General features: G+C 43.6%; 1 protein-coding gene across 2 annotated transcripts in view; it reads right to left on the bottom strand.

Moving 5' to 3' along the window:
- Positions 1-18198, bottom strand: part of LOC105003386 (chromosome unknown open reading frame, human C1orf131) — a 32921-nt gene that overhangs the window by 4556 nt on the left and 10167 nt on the right. For both annotated transcript variants that reach the window (XM_010860521.1, XM_010860522.1), the window contains exon 4: positions 7813-7878. In XM_010860521.1, the coding sequence (XP_010858823.1) occupies positions 7813-7878 (66 nt within the window). The remainder of the gene's footprint in view (positions 1-7812; positions 7879-18198) is intronic.

Genomic DNA, 18198 nt, shown 5'->3' with positions numbered 1-18198 from the left:
TAAGGAATCTCCACACTGTTCTCCATAGTGGCTGTACTAGTTTGCATTCCCACCAACAGTGTAAGAGGCTTCCGTTTTCTCCACATCCTCTCCAGCATTTATTGTTTGTAGACTTTTTGACAGCAGCCATTGTGACTGGCGTGAGATGGTACCTCATTGTGGTTTTGATTTGCATTTCTCTGATCATGAGTGATGTTGAGCATCTTTTCATGTGTTTGTTAGCTATCTGTATGTCTTCTTTGGCGAAATGTCTGTTTAGTTCTTTGGTCCATTTTTTGATTGGGTCATTTATTTTTCTGGTATTGAGCTGCATGAGCTGCTTGTTTATTTTTGAGATTAATTCATTGTCAGTTGCTTCATTTGCTATTATTTTCTCCCATTCTGAAGGCTGTCTTTTCACCTTGCTTATAGTTTCCTTCATTGTGCAACCTTTTAAGTATAATTAGGTCCCATTTGTTTATTTTTTTTATTTCCATACTCTGGGAGGTGGATCATAGAGGATCCTGCTGTGATTTACATCAGAGAGCATTTTGCCTATGTTTTCCTCTAGGAGTTTTATAGCTTCTGGTCTTACGTTTAGATCTTTAATCTGTTTTGAGTTTATTTCTGTGTATGGTGTTAGAAAGTGTTCTAGTTTCATTCTTTTACAAGTCGTTGACCAGTTTTCCCAGCCCCACTTGTTAAAGAGATTGTCTTTTCTCAATTGTATATTCTTTCCTCCTTTGTCAAAGATAAGGTGTCCATAGGTGCATGGATTTATCTCTGGGCTTTCTATTTTGTTCCATTGATCTATGTTTCTGTCTTTGTGCCAGTACCATACTGTCTTGATGACTGTGGCTTTGTAGTATAGCCTGAAGTCAGGCAGGTTGATTCTTCCAGTTCCATTCTTCTTTCTCAAGATTGCTTTGGCTATTCGAGGTTTTTTGTATTTCCATACAAATTGTGAAATTATTTGTTCTAGTTCTCTCTGAGAAATACCATGGGTAGCTTGATAGGGACTATACTGAATCTATAGATTGCTATGGGTAGTATACTCATTTTCACTATATTGATTCTTCCGATCCACAAACATGGTATATTTCTCCATCTATTTGTGTCCTCTTTGATTTCTTTCATCAGTGTTTTATAGTTTTCTATATATAGGTCTTCTGTTTCTTTAGGTAGATTTATTCCTAAGTATTTGATTCTTCTCTTTGCAATGGTGAATGAAATTGTTTCCTTAATTTCTCTGTTTTCTCATTGTTAGTAATATAGGAATGCAAGGGATTTCTGTGTGTTAATTTTATATCTTGCAACTTTACTATATTAATTGATTAGCTCTAGTAATTTTCTGGTGGAGTCTTTAGGGTTTTCTACGTAGAGGATCACATCATCTGCAAACAGTGAGAGTTTTACTTCTTCTTTTCCAATCTGGATTCCTTTTCTTTCTTTTTCTTCTCTGATTGCTGTGGCTAAAACTTCCAAAACTATGTTGAATAGCAGCAGTGAGAGTGGGCACCCTTGTCTTGTTACTGATTTTAGGGGAAATGCTTTCAACTTTTCACCATTGAGGATAATGTTTGCTGTGGATTTATCAAATATGGCTTTTATTATGTTGAAGTATGTTCCTTCTATGCCTGCATTCTGGAGGGTTTTTATCATAAATGGATGTTGAATTTTGTCAAAGGCTTTCTCTCCCATCTATTGAGATAATCATATGGTTTTTATCTTTCAATTTGTTAATGTGGTATATCACATTGATTAATTTGTGAATACTGAAGAATCCTTGCATCCCTGGGATAAGGCCCACTTGGTCATGATGTATGATCTTTTTAATATGTTGTTGGATTCTGTTTGCTAGAATTTTATTAAGGATTTTCATATCTATGTTCATCAGTGATACTGGCCTGTAGTTTTCTTTTTTTTTTGTGGCATCTTTGTCAGGTTTTGGTATTAGGGTGATGGTGGCCTCATAGAATGAGTTTGGAAGTTTACCTTCCTCTGCAATTTTCTGGAAGAGTTTGAGTAGGATAGGTGTTATCTTGTCTCTAAATTTTTGGTAGCATTCAGCTGTGAAGCCATCTGGACCTGGGCTTTTGTTTGCTGGAAGATTTCTGATTACAGTTTCAATTTCTGTGCTTGTGATGGGTCTGTTAAGATTTTCTATTTCTTCCTGGTTCAGTTTTGGAAAGCTGTACTTTTCTAAGAATTTGTCCATTTCTTCCACGTTGTCCATTTTATTGGCATATAATTGCTGATAGTAGTCTCTTATGATCCTTTGTATTTCTGTGTTGTCTGTTGTGATCTCTCCATTTTCATTTCTAATGTTATTGATTTGATTTTTCTCCCTTTGTTTCTTGATGAGTCTGGCTAATGGTCTGTCAATTTTATTTATCCTCTCAAAGAACAAGCGTTTGGCTTTGTTGCTTTTTGCTATGGTCTCCGTTGTTTCTTTTGCATTTATTTCTGCCCTAATTTTTAAGATTTCTTTCCTTCTACTAACCCTGGGGTTCTTCATTTCTTCCTTTTCTAGTTGCTTTAGGTGTAGAGTTAGGTTATTTTTTTTTTACTTTTTTCTTGTTTCTTGAGGTATGCCTGTATTGCTATGAACCTTCCCCTTAGCACTGCTTTTACAGTGTCCCACAGGTTTTGGGTTGTTGTGTTTTCATTTTCATTCGTTTCTATGCATATTTTGATTTCTTTTTTGATTTCTTCTGTGATTTGTTGGTTATTCAGAAGCGTGTTGTTCAGCCTCCATGTGTTGGAATTTTTAATAGTTTTTCTCCTGTAATTGAGATCTAATCTTACTGCATTGCGATCAGAAAAGATGCTTGGAATGATTTCAATTTTTTTGAATTTACCAAGGCTAGATTTATGGCCCAGGATGTGATCTATCATGGAGAAGGTGAAATTCATTGTTTTGGGTGAAAAGTCCTATAGATATCAGTTAGGTCTAACTCTATTGTATCATTTAAAGTTTGTATTTCCTTGCTAATTTTCTGTTTAGTTGATCTATCCATAGGTGTCAGTCAGTTCAGTTCAGTTCAGTTCAGTTGCTGAGTTGTGTCTGACTCTTTGCAACCCCATGAATCGCAGGACGCCAGGCCTCCCTGTCCGTCACCAACTCCTGAAGTTCACCCAGACTCACATCCATCGAGTCAGTGATGCCATCCAGCCATCTCATCCTCTGTCATCCCCTTCTCCTCCTGCCCCCAATCCCTCTCAGCATCACAGTCTTTTCCAATGAGTTAACTCTTCGCATGAGGTGGTCAAAGTACTGGAGGGTATTAAAGTCTCCCACTATTATTGTGTTACTGTTAATTTCCCCTTTCATACTTCTTAGCATTTCCCTTACATATTATTGTGCTCCTATGTTGGGTGCATATATGTTTATAACTGTTATATCTTCTTCTTGGATTGATCCTTTGATCATTATGTAGTGTCCTTCTTTGTCTCTTTTCATGGCCTATATTTCAAAGTCTATTTTATCTGATATTAGTATTGCTACTCCTGCTTTCTTTTGGTCTCCAAACTTGCATGAAATATCTTTTTCCAGCCCTTCACTTTTAGTCTGTACATGTCCCTTGTTTCGAGGTGGGTCTCTTGTAGACAACATATATAGGGGTCTTGCTTTTGTATCCATTCAGCCAGTCTTTGTCTTTTGGTTGGGGCATTCAACCCATTTACATTTAAGGTAATTATTGACAAATATGATCCCATTGCCATTTACTTTGTTGTTTGGGGTTTGAATTTATAAACCTTTTCTGTATTTCCTGTCTAGAGAAGATCTTTTGGCATTTGTTGAAGAGCTAATTTGGTGGTGCTGAATTCTCTCAGCTTTTGCTTGTCTGTAAAGCTTTTGATTTCTCCTTCATATGTGAATGAGATCCTTGCTAGGTACAGTAATCTGGGCTGTAGGTTTTTCTCTTTCATCATTTTAAGTACATCCTGCCATTCCCTCCTGGCTTGAGGAGTTTCTGTTGAATGACCAGCTGTTGTTATCCTTATAGGGATCCCCTTGTGAGTTATTTGTTGTTTTTCCCTTGCTGCTTTTAATATTTGTTGTGTTTGATCCTCGTTAATTTGATTAATATGTGTCTTGGGGTGTTTTGCCTTGGGTTTATCCTGTTTGGAACTCTCCGGGTTTCTTGAACTTGGGTGGCTATTTCCTTTCCCATTTTAGGGAAGTTTTTGACTATTATCTCCTCACGTATTTTCTCATGGCCTTTCTTTTTGTCTTCTTCTGGAACTCCTATGATTCAAATGTTGGGGCATTTAACATTGTCCAGAGGTCTCTGAGGTTGTCCTCATTTAATTCTTTTTTCTTTTTTCCTCTCTTTGTTTATTTCCACCATTCTATCTTCCACCTCACTTATCCTATCTTCTGCCTCAGTTATTCTACTGTTGGTTCCCTCCAGAGAGCTTTTGATCTGTTATTGCATTATTCATTATTGATTTGACTCTTTTTTATTTCTCCTAGGTCCTTGTTAAATGTTTCTTGCATCTTCTCAATCCTTGTCTCCAGACTATTTATCTGTAACTCCATTTTGTTTTCAAGATTTTGGATCATTTTTACTATCATTATTCTGAATTTTTTTTTCAGGTAGGCTCCCTATCTCTTCCTCCTCTTTTGTTTGGTTTGATGGGCTTTTATCATGTTCCTTTACCTGCTGAATATTTCTCTGCCTTTTCATCTTGTTTAGGTTGCTGTGTTTGGGGTGGCCTTTCCGTATGCTTAAGTTTGTGGCTCCTCTTTATTGTGGAGGATCCTCCCTGTGGGTGGGGTTGGACAAGTGGCTTGTCAAGGTTTCCTGGTTAGGGAAGCTTGTGTTGGTGTTCTGGTGGGTGGAGCTGGATCTCTTCTCTCTGGAGTGCAATGATGTAGTGAGTTTTGAGATGTCTATGGGTTTGGTGTGACTTTTGGCCACCTGTATTTCTGTGCTCAGGTTTATGTTCCTGGGTTGTTGGAGAATTAGCTTGGTAAGTCTTGTTCTGAAACTTGTTGGCTCTTGGGTGGAGCTTGGTTTCAGTGTAGGTATCAAGGCTTTTGGATGAGCTCTTGTCGATTAATGTTCCCTGGAGTCAGGAGTTTTCTGATGTTCTCAAGTTTTGTATTTAAGCCTCCTGCCTCTGGCTTTCAGTCTTATTCTTACAGTAGCCTCAAGACTTCTCCGTCTATACAACACTGATGATCAAACATCTAGATTAATGGTGAAAAGATTCTCCACAGCGAGGGACACCCAGAGAGGTTCACAGAGTTACATGGAGAAGAGAAGAGGGAGGAGGGAGATAGAGGTGACCAGGAAGAGAAGAGGAGGAGTCAAAAGGAGAGAGACCAATCTAGCCTGTGATCAGTTCCCTAAGTGTTCTCCACAGCCTGGGACACCCAAAGAGATTCACAAGAGTTAAGCAGAGAAGAGAAGTGGGAGGGAGGAGATAGAGGTGACCTGGGGGAGAAAAAGGAGTCAAAAGGGGAGAGAGCACTCAAGCCACTAATCACACTCCTAAGTAAAAACGGGTACTGAAGATTGGATTCTTTAAAGTACAGAATTGATAACAAATACCAAAAAAGCAAAGATTAAAAATCTAGAGTAGAGGTTAGACTCTCAAAAATATATTAAAAAAAAACAAAGTCATGAAGGTTATAAAAAAATATATGAAATTTGCTTTAAAAATAGGGTCTTTTTTTGCAAAGTAAGAGTAGGTTTTAAAAATGAAAATTAAAGGAGTAATAAAGAACTTAAAATTTTAAAAAAAATTGTAAGTGATAATAGAAAAATATATATAGGAATTTCTCTGGAGCTGTTGAGGGCAATGTGGGGTCAGTTCTGTTCCAGCATATACTTCTTCTCAAGGTCTACAGGCCCCTTCCAATGTAGCCAATGCTGCTGCTGCTGCTGCTAAGTTGCTTCAGTTGTGTCCAACTCTGTGGGACCCCATAGACGGCAGCCCACAAGGTTCCCCCATCCCTGGGATTCTCCAGGCAAGAACACTGGAGTGGGTTCCCATTTCCTTCTCCAATGCATGAAAGTGAAAACTGAAAGTGAAGTCGATCAGTCGTGTCGGACTCTTCGAAACCCCATGGACTGCAGCCTACCAGGCTCCTCTGTCCATGGGATTTTCCAGGCAAGAGTTACTGGAGTGGGGTGCCATCGCCTTCTCCTGTAGCCAATGCTAACAGGGTTTTAATCTGTTGCACCTGTCACTTCCAAAGCGGTTCCCTCTTCTTCGTTTATTTTGGCTTCCTCTGTTTGCACGTCTCTTCAGTATCTAACTTCCGCCTTGACACAAGGGGGCGAAGGTGGTCGTTTATTTAGGCTCACTTGTTCAGTTGTGCTGCGGGGAGGGAGGAACACTGCAAACAAATATCACTGGCGTATGTGGGGAGTGCTTGCAGTGTCTGGGCCACACTGGGTTTGCCCCTGCTCACGGCGTGTGTGCTTTCCTGGTCTACACTGCTCAGGCTCCAGGTTGTTCTGCTGGAGAACCATCTAAGGCAGGCCCTGGGTTGCGTGCACTTCCGAGGTCTAATCCGGTCAGGTTCAGGTTCTCAGGTACTCCGCAAGGGCACAGACTTGGTTGGGCCTGCGTTTTGTGCCCTTCCAAGGTCCTAGCAGCTCAGGCGACAAGGTGCTTGGCGAGCGCATTCTCCCCAGGTAGGGGCGCATCTTATCACCTCCCTGGTCCCAGCCACTCAGGAGTGCCGTCTCAGGTGTGCTGTGTGTCTCCTCTGGGGAGCTAATCTCTGTCTGAGACCCTCCTGGTGGATGTCAACCATCTAGGATCCCAGGAAGACTTGGTTAACAACTGGGAGCCTGCTTGCAGTTTGGTAGAGGATGCCGTCTCTTGGGGCCGAGTTTGCCCCTTTCTGGCTCTGGCTGTCGCCTGCCTGCCTTCCTGCCTCCTGCGGGGGATGGGCCAGTCCGCAGCCGGCTAGCTCTCCTCTGGTATTCATTCAGTCCTTTGTTCTGTGAGTGGGTCTGGCAGTGCCTTAGGTTAGAGCTTTTCGCAGGAAAGTTCTCTCTCTCTTTCCTCTTTTTTATTTTCCTCTTTCTCTCTCTGGCTATCCCACAGTTTGGGCTGCTGTCTCACATCAGCTCCCTCAGATTGCCCTCAGGGCATTCAGGCCCGGACCTTACCCTAAGCAATGCAGCCCGGGCCTCCCTGTTAGCCCCCGCTTGCTGGTGGCAGACAGGAGCGTCTGGGCTACCTCTCCACTGGGAATTGCAGTTAGGCGCGTAACCTGTGAGTTTTATTTATTTTTTCCTCCTGGTTATGTTGTCCTCTGAGATTCCAAAACTCCCCACAGACCTGCAGGTGAGAGGGTTTACTGGTGTTTGGAAACATCTTCTCTTACAACTCCCTCCCTGGGACAGGTCTCCATCCCTAACTCTTTTGTCTCTCTTTTTATCTTTTATATTTTGTCCTACCTCCTTTCGAAGACAATGGGTTGCCTTTCTGGGTGCCTGGTGTCCTCCGCCAGCATTCAGAAGTTGTTTTGCAGTATTTGCTCAGCGTTCAAATGATCTTTCAATGAATTTGTGGGGGGAGAAAGTGGTCTCCCCGTCCTATTCCTCTGCCATCTTAGGACCGCCCCCCTTCTCACACATTTTTAAAACCAAGTTACAACCACAGAACACAAACATCCCTGTTTTTCCTGCCACTATATCATGGACACTATAATCATAAAACCAGCATGTTTTAAACAACTACACAATGTTCAACCCAGTAAATGCAGTGTGCCCTACGTCACCGTTCCCTAACCATTGGACAACATAGAAACACATGCATTTTTGGTATTAAAAGCTTAAAAAATAATTTCAAAACACCTACCTTTTCTAAGTTAAATTCTTGTATATCCACATCTTTATCAAGATGGTTTTGGTCTTTAGTTTTGGTCTGAAAAGAAAAAAATAATTATTAAGGTCATCTGTTCTTTACAGTATCCATCCTCCAAGAGAGTAGGCATGTTTTTAAAAGCTGTGAATCTGGCCCAGATGCCTAGATAACAAACAATAACATATGCTTGTGGCACAAAGCCTAATTAACAGTGAATGGAAGAAAAATGGAGAACATAAATTTAAGGTTTCAAAGTTTAAGAAAGGATTGATGAGAAACTAAGAAAAAAGAGACGTGAGTAAGGGAGAGACCAATATCTGTATCTCATGCAGTGTATGTGGGAAGCTCTGCATAGTGAGGGGTTTAAAAAGGGATAACTGCCGAGCAGGAATTCTAGAGGGCAAAAAGTCATATTTAAATAATTCTCAGGACTCAGGACTTGGTGCTTTCATTGCTGTGGCCGGGGGTTCAATCTCTGGTTGAGGAAATAAGATCCCACAAGCCATGAGGGAAAGGGAGGAAGGGGGGTGGTGGGTTGGAAGGGAAGGAAAGGGAGGAAGGAAGGAAGGAAGGAAAAAAGGCATAAAGGAACAAATTTCTTTCAGGAACATCAGAAATCTAGAAATGATGGAGATGGGGATGCATAATTCCCAATAGAATATAATGATACTGCAAATGCCATCAAGATATGTGACTCTTTACATCAATATACCCCCTGGTTATGGTTACCAATCCATGGAATTAACCAGAAGTTTGAGACTTCAAGGAAACTCTCTTGTCAATCTGGCCAAGGACAGCGGTCACTATTCAACCCCAGGCCATCCTAGCCATGCAGCATCTTGAAAAGCAGTTCTGGCCTCTGGCTCCACAGGGCGGGGCCTGTGCAGAATACAGCTGTCTTGTATGGACAGCAGTGGACAGGGGAGCGGCTTGTTAAAACCCCTCTGCTGGTCACCTGCCTTAATGGAGTAGGCTCACTGTAGTTACTCTTCCCCTTTTCCTCTCTTTAACTGCACACCTTCCCAGCTTCTCATAGCCCAGCTGTTCCACAGGCATGTAGTGTCAGCTCCTGCCCTGTGAGAGGTGGCTAAGGCTAGCTGGGATCACCAGCCCCAAACTGGGCCCTACTGGGCCTGCACAGGGCCCAAGGAAGGGCCTTTCGGGGTCAGGTGCAGAAAACTCAACCCTCAGATCAAGTTGAGCACCTCAATTTTGAACACACTGAAGCCTGTAACCCAGACACACCTGCACAGAACACGGATTACCTCACCTTTCCCCCTTCCTCCAATAACCTCTCGCCATGCCTAAGATCATCATGCTTATCCCATCAAGACCCCAACCCCCTCACTTTTGAGAGGCAGACTGAGACTTGTCCTCCCATCTCCTCACTTCGCTGCCTGGTGAATAAATCGTACATCGCAGGATCTCAGTGTCTGGCTTGTTGCACGCTGGGCAAATGGACCTGGTTCGGTAACAGATCCTTCTTCATAGTAAAAACAAACATCTGGGAAAAATTCTTGGCTAATTATTTCATGATGCTAAGTCTATTAGCATGACCCCACCACTACCTTAACTTTCGTTTCTATTTTTAGCTTTAAAACCACTTTAGCATATTAATCAGTGGTCTCCCCTGTTTTCTTTGCCCCTATCCTCACTGTGGTAGTAGGCCCTACTGTCTGCAAGCAACACTCAGTCCTCCTCTACCTCTAGGCTCACAGGAGAACTAGGCTTTGCTCCCTACCTGGAGTTAGGCACGCTGACTTGACTTGTTTTAGCCAAAGACATGAGAGCAGAAGGAACCATATCCCTTCCACAGAGAACCTTTAAGAGCCTTTATCGACTTACCTTCTTCAGCAAATGGTGGAGCCCCTATCACCCTGGGTCCCTAGATTAGGATGGTGTGGACCACGGCGTTCTGCCCTGACAATCCTGATGAACACATGCTGCTACTGCTGCTGCTGAGTTGCTTCAGTAGTGTCCAACTCTGTGAGACCCCACAGACAGCAGCCCACCAGGCTCCCCCGTCCCTGGGATTCTCCAAGCAAGAACACTGGAGTGGGTTGCCATTTCCTTCTCCAATGCATGAAAGTGAAAAAATAAAGTGAAGTCACTCAGTCGTGTCTGACTCCTAGTGACCCCATGAACTGCAGCCCACCAGGCCCCTCCGTCCAAGGGATTTTCCAGGCAAGAGTACTGGAGTGGGTTGCCATTGCCTTCTCCAGATGAACGCATGACGTGAGAATAAAATTAACTTCTGCCTTTAAACCACTGATGTGTAAGGGACTACTTGTTACAGAACCACCATCTCACCTATGCTCACTGATAAAGCTTCCCTGTCCCACACACAAGAGAGAGAAACGTTTAGAGATTCTGAGAACTTGTATGTGAGGTTATGAAGAAGAGAGCAAGCTATAAAAAGAAGCTGGGACTTCCCTGGCAGTGCAGTTGTTAAGACTTTGCCTTTCAATGCAGGGGCTGCAAGTATAATCCTTGTTCAGGGAACTAAGGAAACTAAGATCCCTTACCCTGGCCTCCAAAAACTCAAAACATAAAACAGAAGCAATACTGTAACAAATTCAATAAAAACTTTAAAACTGGTCCATGTTAAAAAAAAAAAAAAAAGAGGAGGAGCAGTCTGGGAGGAATGCGTGGGGTGAGGGGGGAAGGCAAGCAGGTTACCAGGCTCAGTGATCTTTCTGATGGGCTGACCAAAAGTATTTTCTCCTGCACTGGTGAGATTTTTATCTATTAGTTACACTGTCTAATCTTTGTCCAATTAGAGAAGAGCTGGGTAAATAAACACTCTCTCTTTAATATGCCAGCATTTCTGGGAATATTGAGAATTTTCTTCACGTCTTCTTGAGTGTAAATTATTATTTCGGGGGGTGGGGGGCGGTCCCAAAATGGTGGAGGAATAGGACAGGGAGACCACTTTCTCCCCAACAAATTGATCAAAAGTTCATCTGAATGCTGAGCAACTTCCACAAAACAACTTCTGAACGCTGGCAGAGGACACCAGGCACCCAGAAAGGCAGCCCATCTCTTCGAAAGGAGGTAGAACAAAATATAAGAGAAAGAAAGAAAGACAAAAGAATTAGGGATGGAGACCTGTCCCTGGGGAGGAAGTTGTGAAGGAGGAGAAATTTCCAAACTGTAGGAAATCCTCTCACAGGTGGGTCTGTGGGGAGTTTTGGAAACTCAGAGGGCAAAATAACTGGGAGAAAAAAAACCCCACAGAATATGCGCCTAACTGCAACTGCCAGTGGGCAAGTAGCCCAGAGGCTCACATCCACCACCAGCAGCGGGGGCTGGACAGGGAGGTGCGGGCTGCGTAATTGGTGCTGAGGGTAAGGACTGGGCTTGAATGGCCTGAGGACAATCTGAGGGAGCTAACGTGAGATAACTTCCCTGCAAAAGGCTCTAACTTGCAGCCTGACAAAGGACACAACTCACACAACAAAGGATTGAGCAAATACCAAAGGAGAGCTGGCTGGCTTCGACCTGGCCCCTCCCCGCTGCCAGAGGCAGAGATGCAGGGAGTGACAGCCAGAGCCGGAAGGCAAGGGGCTGCTCCATTCTCAGCCCCAGAGACCAGAATCTTCCACCAAACTGTGAGCAGGCTCCTAGTTGCTACCCACATCTTCCTGGGATCCTGGATGGTTGACATCTGCCAGGAGGGTCGCAGCCTGAGATCTGCTCCCCAGAGGAGACACACAGCACACCTGAGACCGTGATCTCACAGCACACCCTGGAAACCAGTGGGTGGGACCGGGAAGGTGATTAAGATGCACGGCCCACCTGGGACAGTGCGCTCGCCATGCACCCAGTTGCCTGAGCTGCTTGGACCTGGGAAGGGCACAAAACACACACCCAACCGAGTGTGTGCTCCTGTGGAGTACCCGAGAACCTGAACCTGAGCAGCTCAGACCTGGAAAGTACATGAAACACAGGGCCCGCTTTGGACAGTGCCCCTGCTGAGCAACCTGGAGCTGCGGCAGACCCACTGTGGTCCACACACTGCGAGCACTCCCCACACACGCCAGTGATATTTGTTTGCTGTGTTCCTCCCTCCCCACAACACAACTGAACAAGTGAGCCTAAATAAGTGACCACCTTCACCCCCTTGTGTCAGGGTGGAAATTAGATACTGAAGAGACTTCCAGAGGAAGCCAAAAGAAATAAAGAGGGAACCGCTCTGGAAGTGACAGGTGCAACAAATGAAAACCCTGTAGTTAATTAACACTGACCATGCGTTGGAGGGGAGAAGGCAATGGCACCCCACTCCAGTACTCTTGCCTGGGAAATCCCATGGACGGAGGAGCCTGGTAGGCTGCAGTCCATGGGGCCGCTAAGAGTCAGACACGACTGAGCGACTTCACTTTCACTTTTCACTTTCATGCATTGGAGAAGGAAATGGCAACCCACTCCAGTGTTCTTGCCTGGAGAATCCCAGGGACGGGGGAGCCTGGTGGGCTGCCGTCTATGGGGTCACACAGAGTCAGGCACGACTGACTTAGCAGCAGCAGCAGCAGCATGCATTGGAGGGGGCCTATAGACCTTAAGAACAAGTACAAGCTGGAACAAGGAACTATCTGAAATGGAACTGACCCCACACTGCCCACAACAGCTCCAGAGAAACTCATAGGTATACTTTTACTATTATCACTTTTTAATTTTTTTAAAAATTTAAGTCCTTTATTACAACTTTAATTTTCATTAGTATAACCTACTATTACCTTGCAAAAAAAAGACCCTATTTTTAAAGCAAATTTCATATATATAGTTATAATTTTTGTGATTGATTTTGTTTTGTATTTTTAATATTGTATTTTTGAGAGTCTAACCTTTACTCTAGATTTTTAATCTTTGCTTTTGGTATTTGTTATCAATTTTGTACCTAAATTTAAGAATCTAATGTTCAGTATTCATTTTCACTTAAGGGTGTGATTACTGGCTTGATTGCTCTCTCCCCTTTTGACTCCCCCTCTTCTCCTCCTGGTCACCTCTATCTCCCTCCTCCCTCTTCGCTTCTTCATGTAACTCTGTGAACCTCTCTGGGTGTCCCTCACTGTGAATTGTTTCACCATTAACCTAGATGTTTTATCATCTGTGCCATATGAATGGAGACATCTTGACGCTACTGTAAGAATAAGACTAAAAACCAGAGGCAGGAGGCTTATCTCCAAAACTTGAGAGCACCAGAGAACTGCTGATTCCAGGGAACATTAATAGACCAGAGCTCACCCAAAAGCCTCCATACCTACACTGAAACCAAGCTCCACCCAAGAGCCAACAAGTTTCAGAGCAAGACATTCCATGCAAATCTCCAGCAAAGCAGAAACACAGCCCTGAGCATTAAAAGATTGGTCAACCACCTGCAAAAGAATGAAACTAGAACACTTTCTAACACCATACACAGAAATAAACTCAAAATGGATTAAAGATCTAAATCTAAGACCTGAAACTATAAAACTCCTAGAGGAAAACACAGGCAAACACTCTCTGACATAAATCACAGCAAGATCCTCAATGACCCACCTCCCAGAGTAATGGAAATAAAAGCAAAAATAAACAAATGGGACCTAATTAAATTTAAAAGCTTTTGCACAATGAAGGAAACTATAAGCAAGGTGAAAAGACAGCCTTCAGAATGGGAGAAAATAATAGCAAATGAAGCAACTGACAAAGAATTAATCTCAAAAATATACAAGCAGCTCATGCAGCTCAATACCAGAAAAATAAATGACCCAATCAAAAAATGGGCCAAAGAACTAAACAGACATTTCTCCAAAGAAGACATACAGATGGCTAACAAACACATGAAAAGATGCTCAACACCACTCATGATCAGAGAAATGCAAATCAAAACCACAATGAGGTACCATCTCACGCCAGTCACAATGGCTGCCATCCAAAAGTCTACAAGCAATAAATGCTGGAGAGGGTGTGGAGAAAAGGGAACCCTCTTGCACTGTTGGTAGGAATGCAAACTAGTACAGCCACTATGGAGAACAGTGTGGAGATTCCTTAACCTGGAAAGAGAACTGCCAAACAACCCAGCAATCCCACTGCTGGGCATACACACTGAGGAAACCAGAACTGAAAGAGACACATGTACCCCAATGTTCATTGCAGCACTGTTTATAATAGCCAGGACATGGAAGGAACCTAGATGTCCATTGGCAGATGAGTGGATAAGAAAGTTATGGTACATATACAGAAGGGAATATTACTCAGCTATTAAAAAAAGAACGCATTTGAATCAGTTCTAATGATGTGGATGAAACTGGAGCATATTATACAGAGTGAAGTAAGTCAGAAAGAGAAACGCCAATACTGTATATTAACGCAAATATATGGAATTTAGAAAGATGGTAACGACGACCCTATATGCGAGGCAGCAAAACAGACACAGATATAAAAAACAGACTTTTGGACTCTTGGGGAGAAGGCAAGGGTGCGATGATTTGAGAGAATAGCACTGAAACATGTATATTACCATACATGAAACAGATGACCAATCCACGTTGGATGCATGAAACAGGGCACTCAAAGCCGGTGCACTTGGACAACCCAGAGGGAGGGCGTGGGGAGGGAGGTGAGAACGGGTTCAGGATGGGGAACACGTGTACACCCACGGCTGATTCATGTCAATGTATGGCAAAAACCACAATATTGTAATCAGCCTCCAATTAAAATAAATTAATTCAAAAATTATTTCAACTAGATTAGTTTCTTCCTAATACCTCTCTGACTGGATCCACTAAAGAGCAGGGGACTTGGTACAGCTGAAGGGTGATGCTCAAGGTAGCCCTGGAATACTGCAGGCTTCCCAGGTGGCTCAGCAGAAAGAGAATCATCCTGCAACACAGGAGACAGAGACGACTACGGTTTGATCCCTGGGTCAGGAAAATCCCCTAGAGGAGGGCATGGCAACCCAATCCAATATTCTTGCCTGGAGAATCCCATGAACAGAAGAGCTTGGCAGGCTATAGTCCACAAGGTTGCAAAGAGTCGGACATGACTGCAGCACCTGAGCATGCACGCAGGCTGGCATACTACAGAGACTATGAGGGCAGTAAGAAGCGGGGGCAATAACCGGACAGAATGTCTGTAGGGCTAATGACACTTCTGGCGCAGTGCACTCGTGTTCCTCAAGGGACAAACAGCCTAACTAACCTACACTCCTCTCACTAGTGTCGTAGTTAGGCAAACAGCTTTTAAGCCAGAAAGCCTAGGGTCAGAACTTGAGCACTTTTTTCATATCCACAACCCTTCATCTGGAATCCTAAGAAAACTCAGAAGGAAATATTGTGAATATACTGAATACTGTGTACATTTCCGTCCTTTATTTTGCCCATCTTTGCATGAAATGTTCCCTTTGTATCTCTAACTTTCTTGAAGAGATCTCTGTAATCTTTCACATTCAATGGTACACAATGGGATATTGTTTACTATTTCCAGTGGGATCTAAGACAGCAGCTCATAATTAAGCACAGTCACATTTCTGTAGCAACGCCTATAAATATTTATGTCAAATGGAACCAACAAAAGTAACTCTTAAGCCTCACATCAGTTCAGGTCAGTTTTGCTGCCAAATAAATCTGTACCAAACATACAAAAAAAAAAACAAAACACCTAAACTTGTGCTTTCCAAAGCTCTAGGGTATTAGAGTTGTTTATATGGGATGGTGGGGTGACTGTTTATATGCAAGCAAATCATTAAATCTCTCTAGGCATCAATCCCCTCTGCAAAAGGAAAACAGGTCACATGAATTGTGAAGATTCAGTGAAATACTGAACTAGTTAAGGAACATAAATAATCACTTTTAGTACACAGCAATCACTCAGGAAATGGGGCTTCCCTAGGGACTTAGATGGTAAAGAATCTCCTGCAATGTGGGAGACCTGGGTTCGATCCCTGGGTCATGAAGAGCCCCTGGAGAAGGGAATGACTACCCACTCCAGTATCTTGCCTGGAGAATCCCATGGACAGAGGAGCCTGGTGGGCTACAGTCATGGGACTGCAATGAGTTCGACATGACTGAGCAACAAATATACACAGTAAGCTTTCAGGAAATACTGGCAATCTTTACTCAGCAATGCATTACATGCTCAGAAGCAGTCTATGTGTACCACAGCCCATGCCATAGGATCCACGCGTTCCTTCTGATCTACGGTACACTGCTCTATTGTTTTTACTATGTCTTTCTTGTCTCTCTTCTACAGAGGCCACAGAGGAGGCTAAGGTTAGTGAGATGGACCCGCGTTAAGGGTGGAGAAATAGGCTTATCAGATACAGCCCTGAAAGCTGAATAATACTTGGATCATTTAAGCTACACCTGACCCTTTCTTAAGAGCATAGGAACTTTCTTCCTCACAGGCAGCCTTTCACTCATTAAAGAGTGGGCTCATCCACTCCACTCTCAAATCAGAAGTCTAGGCCACCCCATTTTGATCCTGGACCCTGCAGTAAACACCTCACCCAGTCCCCTCATGCCTCTGGCTACTGCTTTACCTATAATCCATTTACCATGCAGGGGACACAGCAATCTTTTAAAATATAAATCAGATCACTTCACGCCCCTGCTTAAATTCTTCCATGTGGTTCTCCATGCACTTTAAATCTGAAGGCCCCAAGCCTCTGGGGCCTGGTGTGTCTGGCCCCAGCCTGTCTCTCCACCAGCTCACACCTTCTCCCCACTGTCCTCCTCCTGCTAGTCTCCCAGCTCCTAGAACCTTACAGACCTCAATACAGCTCAGGACATCAGCAGAGCCATCTTCTGCCTACACTGCTCTCTTCTCTCCCATCCCTGGCACCCTTCAACACAGTGTCAGCCTAGAGTCACCTCCTCGGACACTTCCAACCACCTACTCCAATGGAGGTTCTGCCTGTTACTCTCAGGACCCTGCATCTTTCCTTCAGAGTATTTAAAACACTTTTAAAGTATATTATTAATTTATGCAGGGTTTGCCTGACTGCACTAACAAACAATATACTCCATGAAAGCCGAGGACTATTATCTTGTTTACTGTGGCATCTCCTGGGTCTGGCAAATAGTAGGTACCCAATTACTTACAGAATAAATGAATGAACAAATCAATGTAAAGGTGACCTCTGACCTACTATTTCTTATCAAATTACTTCTGTAATCAGAACTTTACAAATGGGACATGATCAGGAAGTTTACTTACAGGTCAGATATCTGGAATGGGTTAAATATACAAATGGTGGCTGCTGCTGCTGCTGCTAAGTTGCTTCAGTTGTGTCCGACTCTGTGCGACCCCATAGACGGCAGCCCACCAGGCTCCCCTGTCCCTGGGATTCTCCAGGCAAGAATACTGGAGTGGGTTGCCATTTCCTTCTCCAATGCATCAAAGTGAAAAGTGAAAGTGAAGTCGCTCAGTCGTGTCAGACTCTTCGAGACCCCATGGACTGCAGCCTACCAGGCTCCTCCACCCATGGGATTTTCCAGGCAAGAGTACTGGAGTGGGGTGCCATTGCCTTCTCTGACCAATGGTGGCCAAGTTCCCAGATGAGTCCATTAAAAGGGGTTCTGATCACCAACTCCAATGTAGGGAAGAAGGTTGCTTCACATGTGGGAGCCAGTGTACAATAAAGCGTGTACTGTAGATGAGAATACACACACAGAGCACACGGCTGTGTGTTCACAGCTCAGTGCAATTCTGACACTACGTACCGGAGACAACACAGATTCCACAGGCAAAGGGCTCAGTCTGACAATACCATCCCCACTTCAGACCAGCTACAAGCCCAGATTGTTACATGTAGCACATCTGACCCACCACCTACAGACTGCAAGTTCTCCTGACCCCCTTCTTGTGTTCAACTAATTTGCTCAAGTGGCTCATGGAACTCAAAAAATCCGTTTACTTCCTAGAGCACCAGTTTATTCTAAAAGGTTGTAACTCGGGAACAGTCAGATGGAGGACATGCAGAGGGCAAGGCATGTGGGAAGCAGAGAGGACCCTGCACCCCCTCTCTGGGCCCCACTCTTGCAGCACCTCCACATGCTCACCAACCCAGAAGCTCTCCAAACCAAACCGCTCCTCTGTGGAGTTTCAAAGGTTTCCTCACACAGGCATAATTGAGTACATCTGCTCTTTCCAGCTGTGAAAAGAAGCGAAGCCAAAAGCAAAGGAGAAAGGAAAGATATAAGCATCTGAATGCAGAGTTCCAAAGAATAGCAAGGAGAGATAAGAAAGCCTTCCTCAGTGATCAATGAAAGAAATAGAGGAAAACAACAGAATGGGAAAGACTAAAGATCTCTTCAAGAAAATTAGAGATACCAAGGGAACATTTCATGCAAAGATGGGCTCAATAAAGGACAGAAATGGTATGGACCTAACTGAAGCAGA

The sequence above is a fragment of the Bison bison genome, unplaced genomic scaffold (genome assembly GCF_000754665.1).
Source record: "Bison bison bison isolate TAMUID 2011002044 unplaced genomic scaffold, Bison_UMD1.0 scf7180017864467, whole genome shotgun sequence".
NCBI lineage: Eukaryota > Metazoa > Chordata > Mammalia > Artiodactyla > Bovidae > Bison > Bison bison.
This window is presented reverse-complemented; position numbering and strand designations above follow the sequence as displayed.